The sequence below is a fragment of the Leptosomus discolor genome, chromosome 2, assembly GCF_034619465.1.
Source record: "Leptosomus discolor isolate bLepDis1 chromosome 2, bLepDis1.hap2, whole genome shotgun sequence".
Classification (NCBI taxonomy): domain Eukaryota; kingdom Metazoa; phylum Chordata; class Aves; order Leptosomiformes; family Leptosomidae; genus Leptosomus; species Leptosomus discolor.
Genome location: NC_141392.1, coordinates 105,061,891 through 105,084,187, shown reverse-complemented (window position 1 = coordinate 105,084,187; position 22,297 = coordinate 105,061,891). Strand labels below are relative to the sequence as shown.

The 22,297-nt window shown below is 37.1% G+C and overlaps 1 protein-coding gene across 1 annotated transcript in view; it reads right to left on the bottom strand.

Annotated features, from left to right (window-relative positions):
• The window catches only part of ERICH1 (glutamate rich 1), a 75,034-nt gene that overhangs the window by 16,308 nt on the left and 36,429 nt on the right, over nucleotides 1-22,297 (bottom strand). The window contains exon 3 of the mRNA XM_086460471.1: nucleotides 21,263-21,397. Within this exon, the coding sequence (XP_086316597.1) occupies nucleotides 21,263-21,397 (135 nt within the window). The remainder of the gene's footprint in view (nucleotides 1-21,262; nucleotides 21,398-22,297) is intronic.

Genomic DNA, 22,297 nt, shown 5'->3' with positions numbered 1-22,297 from the left:
TAAAGTGTAAGAAGTTATTTAGACTACACAGGACCACAGGCTATTAAATGATAAGCAATGTAATGGAAAACTGGTATCTAGTTTTCCTCTGCGATAAAACAGTATCAAAAAGCAGATCTAAGCTGAAAGTACAATCTTTTGTACAAAAGAGCTATCTAAAAGACACTGACATAGCAAAATGAAGATACTCAGACACAAAACCCAGCCCAAACTTATCAATTTCAGTTACCAAATATTTTAATGTGATACCTCAATTCAATTTTTGTGTTATTTCACAACGTTTCTTACCTTTTTACATAGCATCCAATAACCAATCACATTTAACCCCACATATGAAAGAGCTGACACAACTATAATTTATTACATGGTTCTTTCAGTAAATTCTATTTCAAAACACTTTGTAAAAGGAAAGTCTGAAAGAATGCAAATCTTCCAAGTGTTTTATTTTAAACTATTTCCTTTATCTATTTATCTTTGGATCTTAACTCTGATTTGAATTATTTGAATTAAATTTAATTACATAGTTTCTAAGCAGCTTTGTAAAAACAGGGATGTTTTAGGGTCTGGGTTCAGCTTACTTTTATTAATCACATTCTAAATAAATCATGTTTTAAAGAATAGTTGAAAACATTAATGTAAGTAATTCCTTAATGACAAAGTGCTCTATGTTAAGCTAATCATACATATAAATATGCAGACAGGTATGCTGTAAAAATGCTTCCATAGGGAAGACTCTGAACAGTTGCGTATGTTGGTAATCTGCCAATTTGTAACAGATAGGAATCTGGTGCCACAGTCTTCCCGGGGATGTAGTTTGCTCTCGACTGCATGCTGTGCTGCTGTGGGGGTTCTGGCCTGGTCAGAGTGGTGAGGTCAGACTGCTCAAACCCTTCTTTCCACAGTGAACACTCCAAAATGTCTTTTAAATAGGAAAGGTAGGTTTTCTTGGAACAGGCACTAAACCAAGTGACTTTTTGGGGAGAAAACTCTAAATGAGGAAAAGCAAAACAACACAATACATAACCGTATCTCCACCTTGCCTACTGCATCGTGGTAATTCAATCCTCTTTGCTTAGGCATGCTCTCAGTTCAGCACATCAGCGACTTCCAGAGCTGCAGAAAAGTCTGCACAGTCCCCTTTGGGTCTCTAGGGAAAGTTCCTCTGAAGCCTGGGTTCCTACTGTCCTCAGCAGACATCTGGTCTCTGCCATACACAGGGCTTAACTCCTTGGCCACCATCATTCCTCCACAACCTGTTTGTCCTTTATGTTCTAGAAAGCTATTCTCTCTCAGCAAATGTCTCCTTATCTCCTACGGGCTCCATCCTGGCTTCTCTACTGGGTGGCTACAGTTTTTCAAAGAATGAAATGTGATATATGACAAACATGTGATTCTTCACAATAAACTGGAAAAAAAAAAAAAAAAAGCCTAACAGATACTATCTGCTACACAAATAAATGTTTGGGAAGTGACTGAAATAATTTTGTCACATGTTCTCAACAAGAGATTCTGTACTACGCATACTCTTATCTTCCTACATCATCTGCTTTATACTAATAGATCACCTAGTTCTAGGCACAGCAAAATGTTATTGGGATAACATGGATCGCTCAGTCTTTATCATTTCCAGGATTTCTTGTACTGCTTTCCAAAAGCACAGCACTTAAAATGGCAACGTGAGCACAAGGACCTGTCTGTTCAGCTTACTAAAGTGTCAAGTTCTTTTTAGTTTCCATTTAATTTGCTGAAAAATAGGAATTGCTCTGCATCTCACTGAAGTACAGCATCTTTGCTCGAAAATAAGAGAGACTTTCTTACTGTTCTTCAGTTATATGACATGATCTGTGAAATAACCCTGCTATGATAAAGGGAAATGTGTTCATCTGTCTACACTTGACATTATATTTCATACAAATTTTAAAACCTGTCATCTACTTGCAGAACACAGTTTTTTCCAATCACACGCTGCACCCCCAATCCAGATTAGTGGTGACGCTATTGCTTTTTTTCTTTACTTGGTGCACTGCCCAAAATCCCTACAAATTGAAAGCTTACTTTTTTTTTTTCCACTTCATAGGACTTAAGGTATCAATAACTATAAGTCACAGACTACACAGAATATGCTATGGATATGTTTTTTCTTTCGCTTCTTTGATGTATCTATACATGTACTTAGATGTTCATTACTAACTGAATCTCTCACTTTTTCCTGAACTGGCTGCTGGATACTACTACTAAGCCCACTGGAAGGAAGGTAAATCCTCTTGTTGGCATAAGCCGCCATTGCTTCAGGGAAGGCATAAATTCTGTTTCTGTTCTCCCAGACAGAACCTACCCTGCCACAAGCATCTAACTTTCTAACCTATATGCTGAGAAGTAATTTGACATGGCATGCAAAATTGTTGGTTCCCTTTAAGTGTGTAATTTGACAGTATTCTTTCCAGTTTAGAGTGAAAAACATGTTTCTGAAACTGGAGTATCTCCATGTCATTCCAATAGCGAGATACTCAGAACTTTGTCAAACCTGTATTGCAACACGAGTAAGATACTCAGCTTGAAGTCAATCACACTGCTTTTTCAGAGCAGTGAGAAGTTTACAAAATCACACATCACTTGATACAGTATATCCTCTGCACTGGATTTCTGCTACGGTTTAATCAGAACCTTTTCAAAAGCTGGAAACTAATTAAGTGATGTAACTTTTTTTCCCCTCACAAAGACTTTGCTTCTGGTCGCTCTCATCTGACTTATACTTGTTAAAGAGGTATTCAGGCTTCCTATGGTTAAGCTGCAGAAATTGCTTCCACCAACACTTAGGGCAGCCAAGTGTCCTAGTTTGAGCCAAAACAGCACTAATTCTGTTCAGTAATTTTACTTTTCAGCTAAGCGTCTTCTAAGTGACTGCACTTTCTGAAGTTAACGGCCTATTTTTCCAGACAGTGACTGCTTCTAGCAGTGATAACGCTTGCTGTTTATAGTTATTACCGAGGAAGGGTGTGCAGAGAGGCTCTTGCTTATACTTGCTCCTGTGGAAACCAAGGTCACTGCTAAATCTTGCGCCCCACGTTGAAGTGCCGTAAGTGAAAGGGTCATAAGTAAGTAAAAAGGTGGTATGGGGGGGAGGAGCAGACAGGACAGGTGACCCAAACGTGACCAACAGAGTACTCCATTCCATGTACATCATATTCAGGATGAAGCTGAGGGACCACAAGGGTCAAGCCCTCTCCTTCAATGGCCGGCATCCAAGGAAGATTCTGTCCGTTTTCTGTCTTCAACTCCAATCCGTATGTTCCTGAATTCAGCTCCTGCATCCTGTCTGCTGCTGAGTCCAAACTGGGACTGCCCCAGTGCGAGCCCTGCAGCATCAGTGGTGACCTATTGTCAGGGGGTAAGAGTGTGTGTTGTATATATTTGTATAATTTCATTTTTTCCTTATTTTTATTATTCTCTTTATGATTGTTTCATTAACACTGTTTCAGTTCTCTTTTCCAACGCATCAGTCTCTCTCCCTTCTTCCCTCTCTCATCCCCCTCTGGGAGGCAAGAGGCATTAACAGAGAGCATGTGCTGTTCCTTAGTGGTCAGCCCAAGTCATACTTGACTTTTCCCAAGATAGTTACTATACCACAAAGTTTTCTGACACTAAAAGAAATATTATCTTTTTATATTCAGAGACCAATCACATTGTGTTTAAACAAGAAAATGTAAAAACTGTTTCTTCGTTTTACTTTGTACAGAACAAAAGGGAGTGTGGTTGTAAGCTCCAGTTACAAGATTGTCCCCTACATTATTAAGCCAATAACATTAAGTGAAGATGCTGGATTTAGATACAAGGAACATAGGTCTGAGAACAATTTTTCAATCTGTTTAAGCAGTAACAGTTTCCTTAACTTAATTAATTAACAAATGGAAGTCTGGTCAAAACCAAATTTCATTGCAAATGCAAATGTCTTGCTGGAGTCAAAGACTATAGCTTCATTTGGCCTTTTCTTTTTCACCTTGAGAACACACAAATTTTTATAGCTGATTAGACAATTCAGGCTGGTAAAGTAGCTATGAAATGTAAAAGATTTGTGTGCTTCTATAAAGATATTATATATCTTACATGACTGTGGCTGTTCCTATCTGTGCAAACTATCCAAGTGCTTTTACGCTATACCATTACTCACATGGCTGTATCACATGCTCCTTATGAAGTGCATGAAAAATTATTGCATACATATCAACCTGAATATTTTCAGTAGGAATACAGGAGATCAAAATTGCTTTCTGGAAAAGGAAGGTTTTATTTTTTTGTATAAAGACTCCTGGATAGCTGTTTACTTTATGAAAAAGTGCTTTTAAGAAAAGCCAACCAACCAAAACACAAAACCAAACCCAATATACTATGTTTCATACAGGTCCTAAAGGAACAGGGGTTTATGCATAGCTCAGCTCCATTGCAATTCTTTCCAAAGGATAATTGAAAGATATGCAGAATGAACCATGAGGAAAGTGGGTCATTTTCTTATACACTGATGAACAGCAAAGAGAAAGCAGGACAGCAACTCAAAAAAATAAACTTATATAAACCAAAAATAAAGTCCAAGAAATGTGTAGTAATGTTAGAAGCTACTTGCACGTCTCATTAGCAAAATCAAGTTTCTTAAGGTTTCATTTTGACTTTGGTAATTAGTTCCTGTGTCCACAAGACTGCTTTCATTCTGGAATACTACAGAATTCACAAAAATCTTGCAGCAAGTGACACAACCAACAAACCGCAGCAATGGCTTTAGGTTCTCTGGAGATAAGGGTCAGAGCACTGACCTCTGTGAAAGCAGGACTGGGAATGGGGGCCATCTGGATGGAGATAGCAGGTGCCTGGCTCTGCCGTGTTGGCTACTTCTCTGGCTGAGCAACATCAAGGGAGACTGCAACTTAAATTTTACTGCTTACTCATCCTCTGAAGGACTAACCAGGACTTCCAAGATTCACTTCCGCCATTACCTTATACCATAGCAGGTAGAGAGAACTTCCACTGTACTAACAAGTATGGTGACACAAAAAGCTGGCAGAAGTTCACCAGACTGCAAAACTGCCCACTAGACTGCAAACAGGTCAAAAGAATTCAGGGCTTTCCATTTACTTGGCTTTTAAAATAAGCATTTCACTGGAAGTAAGTGTAAGTGTACGGAATTACTGCCATTAAACGAGAAGGTATAGAAAAGGGAAGTATAAAAACCTTGTAGATACATTTGAACTAACTGAGGCATTTTAGTATAATATACACTGAAAACTTATACAGCTTGTAATGCAACTGCTAGAGACATTTCACTTTTATATATTTAACCAAGAACGTATTAAATTAAACAAAAATGCCAGAGTTAAGAGTGAAAAGGAAAAGCACTGTAGATTACCACTACAGAACACAGTCAAGTAATCCAACCATGGTGTTTTTACTTAGATATTTTTCTGCACACACGCAAAAGTTAAAACACCATCTCTAAAGCTTTTGCTGAAGTTATCTATGCATATATACATGGTTTTGCACTCAATGTGTGGTGTTTATTTCTAAATGCAACCATTTCTGATTATTAGTGGATACTGTATACCATTACAATTTCTTGATATATGTAACAGAAAATACCATAAAAGAATTTTTTTTCTTGGGAAAAGTTATTTCTGAGATTACTTAAACATACATCTAAATTCCATGCAATCACTAAAATATCTTACAATCTGTTTGAAATTAGAAACACAGATACACACATATGTAATATATATGAAGTAAGGAACCACTGCATATTGTATTTGATAATCTTTCATTCTTCCCTGATAAATTCTTCCTCCCTTTCAGAAAAAAAAATCTCCATCCAAAACTGTATAATACTTAGCATTAAAGGGTCCAGCCATCAATAGTATATTCAAGATTATGCTAGCAAAGTTCAGTTGAGCAGCATTTCAGAACTGACTATGAGTACTTACTTCATCAGGCACCTGTATGCCCTAAAAACAATCATAGGCAAATGTAGTTAAAGAATCACTGAAGAGCAGAAAACTCAAAAGGGGCATCAGAAAACGTGTGTGTGTATAGGGGAAAGCTCAAAATGACAAAAAGCCCAACAGACAATGAGTTCGTAATGGAGGTAAATGTGAGACTTCTATTGGAAAGTGCTACAAAAGAGATGCCAAGAAAATCTGGCATTTCTCTCAGGAGAAAAGATGGCAAAAAAGGACAAGATTAAACCTGGATCCTGAGATAAAAGCAGAAGAGCTGTATCACTATTTTATTACTTCAAGTCTTCCCATTTATCCTGAGGCTATGTAGTTCCATTTCTTAGGGAGCTGTAATAAGCACATATCTCCTCTATAGCATTCACCTATATAGCAAACAAAGATGTACTGAACAAAGAATCAATCACTTGTTTTCTGTGGCAGAAGAACGGGAAGGATGGACACTACGTTCTTTTTAGCAAAAATGCTACGGTTCAGTTAAGGTATTTAAAGAGATGTACAAGCTACCACAATATTCACTCCACTTTCTGTGGTCATACAAAAAGAGAAAGGTTCCTCCAAACAGCAAATACGATCTTAGCTAGACTTTATTATCACCACTTGTTATAATATCACTAGATGCTTCACTCTTCTAATTACACAAGCAGTTAGTAGAGTATTCTCATATGCTTCAGTGAAGAGGTGAAATAAAATCAGGACCTTGTACAAATCTGTTCTACTGCAGCAGATCACGGTCTGAAGTGTTACAGACCTGCAGACCAGCCCTGGAGCCTGCAGCAGTTGCTGCCTCTCTGTGCTTATCTATCAACACTGTCTCAATTTCCACCACACTCCTATATGTCTATTTTTGCTCATGTCTTTATATGTTTCAGCATCCACAGCAGAATCTTCACTATTTTACTTAGCTTGTGATATGCAAAGTGCATTGATCCGAGCACTCAGGAAAGTCAAGTTCTCTGGGGGATAACTCTTAATAAAGGTGCATACTTAATTCAGCTACCTTGTTTTTAAATACAATTGTTTGTTAAAACAGCATCCAGAGATGTTTGAGCTTACTGTGTCAGCATCAGTATAGGTGATGGACAAAGATATAAAGATGTAAGGGAATAGCTAAGATTGAAAACAGACAAGGAATGGATTAAAGGTTAAAGGAAAACTAACCTAAATTTGTTAGTTAAGTATAAAAGAACTGAGGCATTTTAGTATAATGAAGAAAGGTTGGAAAAGAATAGGTGCTACAGTTGAGCACTAAGAACTACTTGAGGCATTTTCACGTTATCCTCTAGAATGCTAGCTGAGTAACTACAGATATAACTGCTATATTTAATGGTAGTCACTTTTCATAAAGTTTTACAGTAAATCATTTTCCTAGCAAATAAACAGCTGCATGCCTTTGTCACTTTTGGAAATTGTATCTTACACTTTATTTTACAATCAGGATAACAAAGTATTCTATTAAAAAAAACCACAAAACAAACCAAAAAACCCCAAACAAACCAAAAAAACCATGTGTAATACGGTATTAGCATCTCCTCATCTTTAAAGGGATAATGATCAAAAATGACCACAGTGTCTTACTCCTCACCTTTAGAGGCTTAATGACCAAAAATTAGATAGAGCTACTCACTCATCCAGACTGAGAAATGATGTTTCCATTGATAAATACTCAAGAAATGCTGACGTACTAATGGAGTTGAGCACATACTAAAAATGTAAACAGAATGGTCTGTGAACGCACTGCAAACGTAAGCTGGATTTCAGACAGAAGCATGAAAGTAATTAAGATCATTATGTATTAAGGATGAGTCTTTTTTTACTAAATGATTATTAGGTTCTCTTTAAGGTGTTGCAACCATTACAGTTCCATTATACTTAAGTTTTTTGCATCTAGTTAGTCAATTATTCAAGCTACCATACAAAGTTTTTATCTAATATTATATCTGGCCTTGTGCCAGCAAAAAGCAAAGCATCAAAATAAATTTATTTTTGAGGCTAGTTGTGCAAGGATGCTGATCCCTAGTTCAGAGTTACATTCACACCTTGGTCCTGGTTCCAAAAAAAATCACACCACCACAGCACCCACTGATACTAACGGACTAAACAAATTTGAATTGGCAGAATCTGTTGCTAGCAATCAGGACTTTAGGTCACATGGCACTTTGCATCCTGTTCTACACAACCTAAAGTTGGACTTATCAGTGAATTAGCTTATGTTGCTTTCTCTCAATGTTCCTAACATTTATGAACTTGGCTTTTAAATAATCCCTTGTAAAAAAGCAACTTAAGAAACCTTTCAACTGATGCTTATTAAATTAGATTGGTGAAAAATTGGTATCATCAGCCTAACGAAGCAAAAATAGTTCTGTAAAACTGGTTCTGAGTTCTCTCCTACTCCCTCGGCAACAGGATGCAGAGAGATAGTTTGTAGGGTGTAGGAAGTCCTTGCCAAATATCATCAACCCACCCAGAAATAAATAGATCTGAGAAAGTAAGGTAACTTCATTCTTGTGAAAAAGTACAGAAGCAAGCAGAACAGGTATGAATTCACACAAGACTTCACCTGTCATTAGACCAGCTAGGCCAAGACTAGAGGTTCAAGACCATTGGTTAAAATATCAAGACAAGAAGGAAAGTGTCAGATGTTGGCAGTGGCCCACAGGTCAGTGAAGGTCACGTTCCCCACCACAACCATACAGAGTCAGGTGCTCAGCTGCTGTAAACTAGCAATCACACTGGTACAGCTGTGCTGGTTATAACCCCAGAGTCCGAGAACACTCCGGTGTCATGCAGAGGAGTTTGTGAGGTGGAGTATCATCAGCTGAGTACAAATCATCTAGTACTGTGAACCAGAGGTGCAGCTGTTGAGTGATTTGCTCTTTAGCAGAAAAGACTGCGTATTTGCCCCAACGCCTACTCATGCAGTTGCATGCTGTCAAAGCAGCTGGGAAATGAAAGTAACAGTACATAGATGCAGCAAAAGAATATACAGCTTCAATAGCAGTAAGAAAAACTGCAGTAGCTTTGGTCAGCCAGAACATGCTGTTCAGAGCAACTGGGGATCCTTGGAATGCACTTCGACCACCTGTAGAGCATTTTGGCTAGATTACAGCAATAAATTTGTGTGCACTGGTATTTCTGTCTTTTGCTATATCAACATAACTCCATTTTTTTTTTCAGCTCTCCACAGATCGCTGGGAAGAGAGAGGGTGAGTGAGGCTGATGCATGGCATGTGCAATGCAAATCCTGTAGTACTGAGCAATCACGACTCCACAGTAAAGGACTCCCTTCTCTCCATTAGTCTACTACACAGAAGGCTCTGATAAGAGTTCAAATTACTAACAGTGCATACTCCAATTATGAACCAATTTCCACCTGCAGGGATAAAATGGAAGGAAAATAGCATGAAACTAGCAAGCAAAATTATTTAGCAAAAGTATTGGGAAAGGAAGATGGATGGAAGATGATTTTCAAAGCTTCCTTGGCATGGGTTACAGTAGTACAGAGGGTTGTTCAGTACTTTAAAAGACTGCTACCTGTAAATTTTGCAGAGGGCAGTAACCAAAGGCAAAGGATATGAGATCAAGAAATTTCCCAAGTGGAGAATGAACGGAGACAGTGTACTGGAAGCTGTATCAATGTGTGGCTGTAAGTCTACAAACCGACATTAATGACAACAGCTGCTATAACAGAATAACAATAAAATTAAATCATTGTGTAGGCCGGATTCTGACTTTCAATAGGACACAGCAGCATCTTCTGTATGTCATACAAAACAGTTAAATAAAACTGTTTAAGCAGAAAATACATGGTTACTACTACTCACACATTCTTTTTCATGCTCTCTTCACCTTCCTTGTTCACTCAGCCATACTAATTGTAAGCCTCTTCATGTTGGAAACAAGCTTTCTATTCTGTTTTTAGAGTGTCCAGAGTATTTAAACAGCAGGGTAATACATAACATTAGAAATTCTGCATTCAATTCTGCAGATACATAACATGAGAAATTCTGCATCCTCTTCCCCTGCTCCCTGGTTTGGTTTTGTTCGGTTGTTTTTTTTTGAATGCTAGAACTGAAAATACTGCATTGAAACAAGCCTTGTTAGAGAGAAAGAGTAACATGAGCCCTAACAGTGAGAGAATGAGCCAGGGTCACATTCTCATGCTTAATATTCACAAGCGTATTGTCTGTCAGTGGATATTTGGGTCTTGACACATAAGACCGCAATACGTTGCTTTGGTTCAATACTAACAGGTTCACAGGCAATAGAGCAGTGGCAGTTTTAATTTTACACGCAACCAACTATACAGCTGATAGCCAAAATAAAAATATCATGTATATTAACAGTGACCAGAAACCACTTCAAGATCTACAAACCACCTGAATCTCCTGCATTTACAGGTGATGAACTGAGGTACAGAATGATGAAGCACTTGAGCAGCCAGAGACCAAAGCTGTACATTTACCAACACGTCTTTCCCCTTAATCCAGCACCCTACTGAATTTACTCTGCTGCTCCATGATGATTTAAGTACAAGAGCTTAGATTTTATGTTTTTGTTACAAAATAAGAAGGTGAAAGTAGTCAAGCAGTGTCAGATTTCCAAAGTGTTGGGTGTCCGCTGAAGCAAGGCAGCAATTATAAGAGTGCTGGCTTTTTGCTGGGATCTAAGGTGGCTGTTCTCTATTTCTTTTCCTTTCCGATCAGTTGCCTACTGTCACTATGACGACAGGAAGCCTGCAACACAGCTGCAAGGAGGGAGAAAGGGGGAGCGTGCTCCAGCTGAGAGGGGAGAAGTGACTCAGGGGGTCGAGGGCAAAAATAGAAAAATGATAAGGGAAGCTAAAAGGGATGCAGTCAGGAAAGAAGAGAAAATAGAAGGCCATGGTGCCTCTTCATTCTGTGAGGCTCACTTATTAGAAGAGGGGATGTTCAACCAAAATGTTTGTCATCACCGTAATTTAAAACAATAAGCAAGGAAAAAAAATACCACAGAGATAAAGGCCCTATTTTCCTCTCCTCCTGTTTCACGTACTGCCACCTGACTAGTGGAACCTACTTTAATCAAATTACTTTCAGACTTATGGACATGTTAACAACAGGAGATTCAGTTTGAGACACTGATTGTATCACAGAGGAATAAGAAACAAAGATAATATGAAGGACAAGAACCCATCACAGAAAGTGAAGGTAATGGCCAGAAGTAAACATGTCTTATTTAAAATGCACTGATTGGTGAGTTCTTACTCTGTTTAAACATGCATTTGTCCTCTGGGTTCCAAGTGAGCATTCTCTTCACTTTGTTAAAATGTAAAAGCGTAAACCAGATTAGGGGTACATTGTTTTCTGCACTACAGAAACACATAGGAAGGAGATCTCATTTCAAAGGTACATTTTTGTTATTCAAGTATTCAAGGCTTTCTTGAAAGCATGCAGAAAGTTAACTAACAATTATAGCATCTGTAAGTGTACTTATTTACAGTTATAGAAATATAAATCAAAGATCTGTAATAAACCATTAACATGCAGCCATGGCTAAAGTAAACCATTAGCAGTGTATCACATTACTACAATCTTTATTTTTTCCCTAATACATTTCCAGCTTTTACAGCCCTTCCTAACACCACATACAACTTTGGACTAAAAATCTGGGGTAGAGTTCATTGCCATTCCACTTCCAAAGAAGTTTTCCAGAGTTTTTTTGGTTTGTGTGTGATGCATGAGTTTTGTAACAGTCCCATATGCTTGTGGATATATTGGCATTTTGCGGATGTAAATAGTTACAGACAGTGGTAGGTAGAAATGACTAGTTTCTACGTTGTGTATAAAACTAAAACAGTGATTCATACTTACAGCTTAAATTGACAGCCCAATCCTGTGTGAAAATCCCTCAGTGGGCAGCACTGAATTTTGTGGTGAATTTCACACTCACCTTCAGGAGGTTCAGACTTGTTTGTCATGAAATCAGAGAGAGGTGATTACTCCATTCTAGCTTGCTTCTTGACAGATCACTGAAATTGCTTATAATACTGCTACAGGCTACTGCTAGTCTGGAGATGCTTCCTATAAGTCACTGCCCAAGCTACACCTACCTCAAATGTTTATAACCTGTATCACACGTAGTACACTAAAGAAAGAATTCCAAAAAGAAGTGATCACACTAGTCAGCTAGCTTTTGCAGCACAGTACATCAGGTAGCATTTCCTTTTAAGCATACATTTAACTCCTTGGAAGTCAATATGATAAAAGTTAAACACATGACCAGAATTCTGGATCACTCTTAAGTCAGGTGCCACAGGATTTAAAGATTTTTCCAAAGCAATATTAAATTAGAGAAATCGATTTAAGGCTTTGTTAACCTTGCAGTTTAATTCAATTCCAGTGATGCAAGTCAACTGGTAATGGTGCCAGTACAAATATGAGCACTAGTGGATCTAGATTTTTTTTTTTTAAATTAAGCCTGAGATAACAAATGATTAAATACTTTATCTGAACTCTGAAAATCAAAATGGTTATTTAATCTTATTCAGTTGTAGAAAGAAACCTGTAGTGATTTTATCTATTAGGAATGCCATTGCATCCATCAACAAATACAAAGTCTGCAGAAAGAATATTCAAGGAGAAAACATCTGAAGTACAGAATTCTTCAGCTATAGCTGTCCAACATCTCTACTTGTTTGTGCTTTCTTTCACTGTAACTGTTCCAAAATGTCAAGTACACTCAAGCTGAAGAAGAAACTCACTGTAGAAGAGAAAGCTGCTTAACCTCATAGACATCTCCCCTTCCAAGTTATTGATTAATCTATAAACACCAGCAACATGATGGAAAGGCTTGTATTAACAGCCTTAACAGAGCTGTCATTGTTGTTACAGCTTCCTTTCCGAGGATGACATGCCCATAAGAATGACCGAAGCTGTTGGGAGCTGAGGAAAATCCACCATTCACAAACTGGGAGTCACACATTAATTTCTGCAAGGACAGAGCTAAATTACAGAATGCTATTGCCCATAAATTTATCATATATTGTTTTAATAATAAATAGTGACATCCAAACTGGTAGAGAATTAAAACCAGAACATCCAAAATTAACTAGGGGAATTCATTAATAGAAATTAAAATAGCCTGACCATTAGAAATACAAAAGAGCCAATACCACCACAAACACTGCTTCTTCATTGCCAAATTATTGAAAACCACTATTTAAAGTAATAACTGTTTTACAAACAATCTTTCTGCCTGCAAGTCCATACTATCCTTTCAAGAAGGGGCAAGACCCACACTAACAAGTCTGAGGAAATGAGGAGAAACAAACCTTAGAGCAATAGCTTTAGAAGTAGCCGTATGTGAGATTTTTTTTGGCAAGTTATAAGAAAAATCTGGACATCCGCGTATCAAACATATTCACTTACTAATGCTATCATTTGAAACGTGATTTGGTGCATCTGTGTTGCGAAATACTGACTATAATACTAAGTTAAGAGCTGTACTTTAGCATCTCACTATTTGGAGATGATTATTTAACATCTTTTATTATTTGGGCATACTTAAAGTCTTAAATTAAATACGATTTTTATCTGTAAGCATCCTTTGATACGTTTGCTGTTCAGTATCTTTTTTAATGGAATAAAGCTGGATGGAGAGAATTTTATTACTTCTTGTTTGCAAATGCAGAATCCTCAGCCCCAAAATTGCACAATTCCCTCAATTTATCTTGTTAAAAGCTTTAAATAGTCATAACACAAGTAGTTGCCATAAGACTCCGGATAGTCAATTTAGGCACAGCTGACAGAACATACTACAAGATAACCTGATTCACAGTTTGTGGTGGGGTTTTTTTGTTGTGTTTTTTTTGTTTGTTTGGTTGGTTTTGTTTTTTTGTTTTTTGTTTTTTTAGTCCATCACTCTTTCTCTCAGATACCAGATTCACAAAAACAATTGTGTGTGTGCTTAAATTCCTTAGTTTTCAAGATCCATTGTGTTTATTTCATGTTGAGTTCCTTCCTGAACTGGAATCTCTCTTTTGTTGAAAATCAGTAATAGCAGCCATTGAGTACTGTTAAACATTGATTTATAGTGAAGTAGTACTACAAAGACAACATATATTGTAACATCACTGAGATAAACTGTATACATAAATGAACTGACGAGGAATTAGAAACATAAGAATTTTTAATGCAGTATTTCTTTTAACTTTCTTCTACTGATACTCCTCTCGATTAATCTGAAAACATTTTAAACTTTGATATAGCATTAGTTTCTTCAATGGTAAGGAATTCTGGGAAATCTGTTATAATTGGGATGTTGGGACATGCTGAAATCACATGGTATGACACTAAGAATGGCAAATGTAAAACTTTAGTTATTAATATATAGGGAAAATAAAAATACTTAGAGCTTTAAATATCCCTTTCTCGCAACATATACAGCCTATGAACTCCTAGCACTGAGATTTTGAGACTGCTTAAAAACCCCAACCAACCATCAATTTAAAAAAAGCTCAGTTCTGCAGGGACTGGCAGGAAGTTTGGAGCTACTGGGCTCTTTCATCAGTGATTAAGATTAAAACTACTCTTGATGTAAAAAAAAGCAAAGAGAACAGGGAAGTTGTACATAAACACTACTCAGTAACCTAGTTCTAAAAAGAACCCAAACAAGCAAAAAACCATACTCTAAACCACACAAATTTTAAACATGCTCAAATGCAGCTGTTTATCAGAAAACGTTTTCCAAAAGAATGACTTTTGGCAATGGCCAAGGTATTAATGTATCAAATAACAGGAGTTCTTGGTGGAACGCTATGGCAGAAAAAAGTCGATACAATTTTTTGACATATAAAAAACCTAGAGTAGTGGGTAGAAATATAAAGACTCCTTTATTTCAACATGTGGCCTTGGTGAAACCACAAATACTACATGCAGTACTGGAGTCTATATTTTTAAAAGGATGCTGTGAAAAGGCAGCTGCATAAAAGAGCTACAAAAGTGACTTGAGGACAGAAGTAAATAACTTAGAGCAATACACAAATGCGTCTGTTTATCTAATCAAAAAAGATCAATGCTGACTTGATTACTTTGCTGCTTTGTGGGAAGAAAATACTGCTTAATAACATCTCTTTATTCAAATAGAGGAAGGCAGAAAGATGCAATTTTCAAATTATTTTAGGTGGGTTTGTTTGTTTTGGAGTTTTTGGTTGGTTTGCCTTTTTTTTTTTTTTTTTTTTAAATAGAGCAAGGCCAATTTACTATTAGAACAAGTTACCAGAATGTAGCAGAGCCTCCGTGACAGCTTTGAAATACGCATAGTATTTTCTTTTTTGCAAACACAAACTGCCAAGCTCAATATGGGGTAAGACCTCTCTAACAGGTACAGAAGATTAAATTATATGGTCTAATGATCCCTCTGGTTTGAAGGTGTACAAAAAGATTCATAATGCTTGACTTTCACAACTGGTGCTACCTACCACTGAAAAATGTTTGCTGCTGGCCTTAGCTGCTTGAAACATATTGTTCCCTTGGTGTGCGGAGTATATCAGTTCTGTAATGTATCACACTCCCAACCACCTGCCAAGAACATAAGTAGTCAACACATGATTCATACTAACATCTCCTTAACAACAAACACAGGCGTAAGCATTATTAATTCTTCCTAAAATGCTTGCCTTACATCCCAGGTGAATCAAGACACTACAGCCAGATAAGACACTACCTGATTATGCCTTTAACAAATTTATCTTTTGCTGACCAGTAAGTCCGAATATTTTTGACAGCAGAACCAAACTCAAGAAAAGCAAAAGTTCTCAGCAGGTCTGCTAAGGACCCCTCCCTAATGTCACTACCCTTCACTGACATAGCTAATAATTTCCTGGGATACATCTCATTTGAATAACTCGATTTACTTGTATGTAAATGAGATCTCTCTAAATTCAGCTTGAATCTCTTGCTGCAGCACCAGTGATTCTTTTCAGTATTGCCCCTTCTGACAGAAACAAATAAAAAAAGCCGAAGTCCAGCTACATTAGCAACTAACTTGTATACATCTATCACGTACAACTGCATTGCCTCAGGCCAACAAGTACATTTAAGTAGGTGAGGAAGCAACCCACAGAATCACCACTTTCCACATTATTTCAGACTTGCCAGGTGCAAAAAGGTAATCAAAAATGGGTCGCTTCCTTCTATTTGTCTAACTTGACTTCTCAGCATAGGAACAGAGCATCCCAGCAGGAGCCTTCCTCCTAGCTAAAACTCTGTCTCACAACTTACCCACTAGGAGGTAGGTTAAAGCACAGTTAGGTCTTGCTCCTTCTGTCTATATAAAGGGTTTCACCAAAACTGGGAAGGTTGTTATCACGATAGCAACAACAGAATATTATCAGATGAATACCGCATTGTGAAGTCTCACTCATTTTTCCTTCATATTTTTGTGTCACAAGAACAAAATTAATGGTTTATGAAATTAAAAATAAAAAAATACCCTAAGAACACTTTTCTTTGAATTCTCTTTACCTGTTCTTCCAGGTGCCCTCAACTACTGTGTATTTCTGAACTCCTACTGCACAGTCTTTTTATTTTCCACAGTCTCTGGGTAAGAAATTTTCTCTGCCATGAGTCTAATAAACACCAGAAACCACTTTGCAACTCTACATAAATATATGCATTTAATATAAAAGCACTTCAGAGAGAAATCACAATCCAGCACACTTTTGTGCACAAATAAAGTAATTTTATATGTTATATTCTATTTTCATAGCTTAAATTAGAGTATCCAAGAAATATTGCTGGAGAAATAAAATCAAAGTTTATCTTTTAGAATGAATAAGGTTACATTTTTAGCATTTATATTTTAATGTAAGAGACTATTTCCTATTGTTTCACCTGTCTTAAAATAAGCAGCAAGAACTCCACAAATTAAACTTCATCTTATGAAATTAAAATTCAAACCTAATCAAAACTTATCGCTTCCTAGTAAATTAAGGAACACAGTTAGAAGTTTGGTGGATTGTCCTTTCATACAGAACGCCCTTTTAAACATTATGGTGTATCTCTCAAGTGACTAATCCCAACAAAATATTTCTCAGAGAATAAAACTAATTTAATTTTCATCTCTGATGTAAGAGCTTTAAGCTACGAGGATATTGAGTTTATGACCAGAATTTGATGGATGATACCTTATTTGCTGCTTGGACATTACACATTTTTAACGCCCTTGTCAAAAGTACAAAGTCTGTTGCTAAGAGAAAGTTAGAGATGCATTAACATGTATCAAAGTCAACACAAACATCATGTAAAAACAGACGAAATTCTCAGCATTATTTCCTCCCTTGACTGTCTAATTCCTGTTACTCAATTTAGTCAACAAAAGGCTGACATGATCACACTGTCATAGTGACTCAATTCCTCCGAAACAGTCAAGGGAGTTTTAAAGAATTAGATTAGAACTCTAATTTATTATGCTAAGAATGTTGGATAAATTTAGTTTTCATTATTTTCTGGAAAGACAAGGCAGTCTTAGATTTTTGTTCTCATTACTCCAGGTTCATCAATCTCCCGCTTACATCAAGAAAACAAACCTGAAAGAGCAGTTTTATTTCCCCCCCTTACTTCTGGGAAATGTTTAAAAGAATTACATAAGAAAGCCAAGCCACTTCACCAGACCTTAAATCCCAAAGCCATTAGTCATTTATGCATGCTTCACAAGGTGACTGCATAATGTTAAGGGCATAACTGGTAACAATTTCATTGACACAACCGAGAAGAGTATTTTAAAGTATTTGAAAAATTATTTGAAGTGCTAAAAACATGCAGAGACAGATGGAGAAACACATACTGAAATATTCACACAGACCAGCTTTGCTTTTTTTTGTTGTTGTTCAGAAGCTAGTCTGGACAAGATTTGTTTCATTCTGACAATATCAACCACAATGTAACTACTAGTTTAAAGAAGAATAATAATGGACAAACTCAAACATACTTTAGATCTGACAAGAAATTATTTAAATTTATAATTGTAATTAACTTCAACTTTTAAATAACTTCTCAAAAACAGCTGATGTCCAGATTCATATTCTAGTGACTGACTGTTTCATTCTTACACAGACAAATTTAACACAATGAAATATCAGCCGTGGCGTACCTACTCCACTTGATAATCTCGTTATTTTAATTCAGACACACACAGATTTGGTTTTCTTAATTTACTGAAAAGACATAGCAAATCACACTGATATATAAGTAAGTTATAACAAAAAAATTTTCATCCCAAAATACGGTCAGATTGTTTTCATGTGACAGGTTTGATAAACAACAAAATTATTTTCTGAGTCAGGCTTCTGTTTGAATTTTCACAGAATTTATTTCCCTTACTTCTAGATCCAATAGCCAGAAAAGGCTAGCAAGTCAGCCTTTCATTACTTGGCATATATACAACATGCCCCGTTTCTTACAAAATGCAGCGGAAGACAGCCTATGGCCCTTCAAGAAATATCATACTGATGGTATTAGGAGTAAAACAATGCAAACACTATATCTGCATTTCTGCTTTATGGAGCTGGTTCTTCGGGAATACCTGAGGCACTTCTAAAAAAACAAGTTTATTTTATATATAGAATGTTCATATACACAGAAATGCATGCTCCCTCTTTTTTCTTCAGTGTCAAAGGCTCTCATTGGAGCTTTCCTATATCCTTCAAAAAAGGATCTAAATAAAGGATATACAACTAAATCTAGGCAAGCAAACTGAGCAATCCATGATGTGATTGTCTAAACCGCTCCTTTCGCATTTTATGAGCACTGCCTGAAATCATCTCCTTCATCCTGCAACAGACTTTATGGATATACTTAAATTAAATACTAAAAAACACACATGAGTAAAGTTAGCCATGTCCCTCAGCCTTCCAGGATTAGCACAGATCTCTAATTCTGCAATCTGTATTTATACAGAACAAATAAAAGCCTTCAGCTGCAGCAAGAAAGATCTAGCATTAAAGGGTAGTGAGACACTAGAGCATACGGGAAAGGGCATGCAAGAAAAATCTCCCTACGTGGAGGTTTTTAAGAACAGATTAGGCAAATACCTGGCAAGAATGACATTTATAGTCAAATCTACCTTGCAAAGAGAACATAGATTAAAAACCTCCAAAGATCACTTTGAACTTAATTTTTCTTGATGCTGTGGTAAACTGTAAAGTCAAGTAACAAACCAATCCAAAAATAAGTCTCCCAAAATTCCAGACGCATTTGTGAACCGTTAAAAAAGTGGCTGAAGTCCAAAACCTACTCTTCCTGAACACTGAGACTGGGATCAACTAAAAGAGATCCCCATCCAACAGTCAATACTGTCACTAAGCAACATCAGAACACTACTTACTGCTATCATGGTTGAGTATGTTTGTTTTGAAACACTAGAGGAAAAGATTCAATCTAAAAAGTGAGCAAGTAAAGCCGTTGTTCAATAATCTATCAATTGTAAAACCAGACAAATACTTATATAACCCTAAAAAGGGACAATATAACACAACACTAAATTCTTTTCTACTTTACTGCTATGCAATATATCAACATCTAATATGCACCACATATTGATTTATTCAGAAATTTTAAACAGCAGCTGAGTAAACTTGCCACAAAAGTTCCGCGTTGATACCCTAATAAGGACATCTCAGTTGCAGAAGTGTTCAGAGGCCTGCATTCCAATGTTTTACTTAGAAGTCACTTAAGTCCCTGAACAAAAGTGAATGCTATAGGTCTATTTACTTACAAAAGTACTATGAGACTTCATTTAGTCTTATTAGCAAAATACAGAAGAAGGGGAGCATCCCTCTAATATCTGAAAGGGGATCACATCAAATAATAAACACACAGTATATGGCATGGAGGGAAAGGGTGCTTCAATACCAGAACAAGCAGCTTGAATCTGACATACTGGGAAACAGAAGCCAAATGAAACGTCTGAAGAGAACTGTGTAACTGAACAAATTTAAGGGTTGTCTAGAAACAGACTCTGGATTCTAAACATGAATCCTATCTAACAAAGAGAAAAGCAGAATCTAGAAACTGTGCATTAGGATCTACCCTCCTATCCATAATCCCAACAGTATCAAGATCTACTGTCATGTTACTCTGATAAAGTTTCTTCTTCCTCAATCTAAAAAAGGTCTTTAAACTTTCTCATAGCAAGAAAGAACATTTTTGATGCGGCACCAGTCACACTGTACTTTGCTTCAGTCTCTCAGGCTGCCTTTGATAGTTTCACTTGTATTCAGACTCTGAATGGAGCTCAGAATAGAGGGCAGACCCAATTTCCAAGCCAAAAATTCACCCCTGTGGGTACTATTTTCAAAGGCAAGTAGCATTTGCCTTTCTATATCTGCAGGCTGTATCTCAGGTTTTCCTTACATTTAGGCAGTCTCGAGGCTGAAATAGATAGAGTAGTTTAATAAACACTGCTTATCAAGTGTTTTAGTCCAGCAGGCTCACTTTGGTGTTTTCTTTGCTGTAGACTGCCCGTAGAAGAAAATGACAATGATACACAATTTTGGACAAAATACATCCACAGGAACATAGCAACTGAAAAAACCCAAATAAATTTGTCTTATCTAAGCTTAGGACTTCTTCCTAAGACAGAAAAATCAATTTAATTCTGGAAACATCATTCCTAAAACCATGCTTTTAACTGAGGTCAACTTAGGGCCTACTTCTTTACAGATCCTGCACTACTTCTCTTGTATCCTTTGACAACACTAAGTATTGGTTCTGAAGTTATCTGGTCACAGTTCCTCATCAAAAAGCCTCTTAACGCTCCCCCCATCAACTCCAATCAGGTGAACGTCTGTTCTCATTGGGAGAGGTACATTTGAAAGGTTGTTAAATCTTTGCCCGATTCCTCAGAACATCAGGAGTAAGACTTATTAGAACAGCTTTATCTAACATTTACTCTTAAAAATAATATGACTGTAAGCAGGCAGAATATGAATATACACATGGCACTTGAGTGGGAGGAGCTGAAGACTATCTTCAGTTAAACTTTATGTAACTTCAGTAAGATCCGTGGTGCTGTACGGCCGTAACCAAATGTTGAATCTGGTCTTTAAGCTCCAAAACGGAAATGAACACATAGGGACGTACATGCTCATTTTGCTTATGTTGCAAAACAGTGACACCCACTGGCAGCAACAGTTTAAATAATTGTTGCAATTTGGATCTACTTGGTAAGATTTGCTAAGAAGATTCTCTTGAGAAAAATTCATCATAGTAGCAGCCACACAGACTTACCTGTTGAGTCAGCACTACTGTCTGAGTTTTCAGAAACTGAAATACTAATAGTGTCTGGAGTAACTGCAACGTAACCCTCTGGAGGAAGATTCACTGTGTACATTCTCCGTGGAGACAGAACGGTATTGTCACTACCTACAAAACAGAAGAAACAAAGTGTCTGGCTATTGATCTCAGTATAGATTTTCCTCAAATGTTTCCCCAACTACGGCAATGATAGAAAGTGGTCTTGGAAATCCTTATAGAGGAAATCGAAGTGAGAGAAAGTCAGGTGTGGAACACTGAAATTATCCTACGACCAACAAAATTGCACTAAATCCTGTAGCGACTACAAATAAAGAACACATTCTCCAGGTTAGTTCTTTCCACCAGAAACACCTTTTTTTCCTTGTGTCAGACAACTCTTCTACCCTAACTTCAGAAGAAGCTTCCACTTACAGTGGTATTTTAAGAGACACCACACATTTTTCCCCAGTCAGCATGAGCAGATGCTATTTAAGAACTGTTTCATAAAAGACGTATAGAGAGACACAAGCTGATTACGAAGTGACAAAAATAATACAAAGAAAGTCACAGAATTGTGGTTTGTCCATTTGCAGACCTTTTAAATACAGTCTATGCTGTTCTGAAGGGTCCAAAGATGAAGGGACTTTGAAAGCCACACTTGACAGCCTCAGCAATGCCTGCCCAAGAGGGCTCATCTCCTCATCTTTTCTCTGCTTTTTATTCTGTGGGGGGAAGAGTGCCAAGGGTCAGCTTTCCAATTATTTCATTCCATAGGAAGCCATTTGTGATGATGGCAGTAGACTGTTTTTGTAGGATTCCTTTCCCCTTTAAATGGAATTTAAAAATACATGCAAGAGTAGCAGTATAAATTTTCCATTTGTTCACCAGACAAGAAATAACTGTGTAGGAATGACAGAGACACATCTCTGCTCCAGTTACATGAAACCAGTCCAAATAGCAGACTGTATTTTTTTTGCTTAGCAGCGACAACAGCAGAGATCAACCACAGGGAGATAAAAGCCTTTCCAG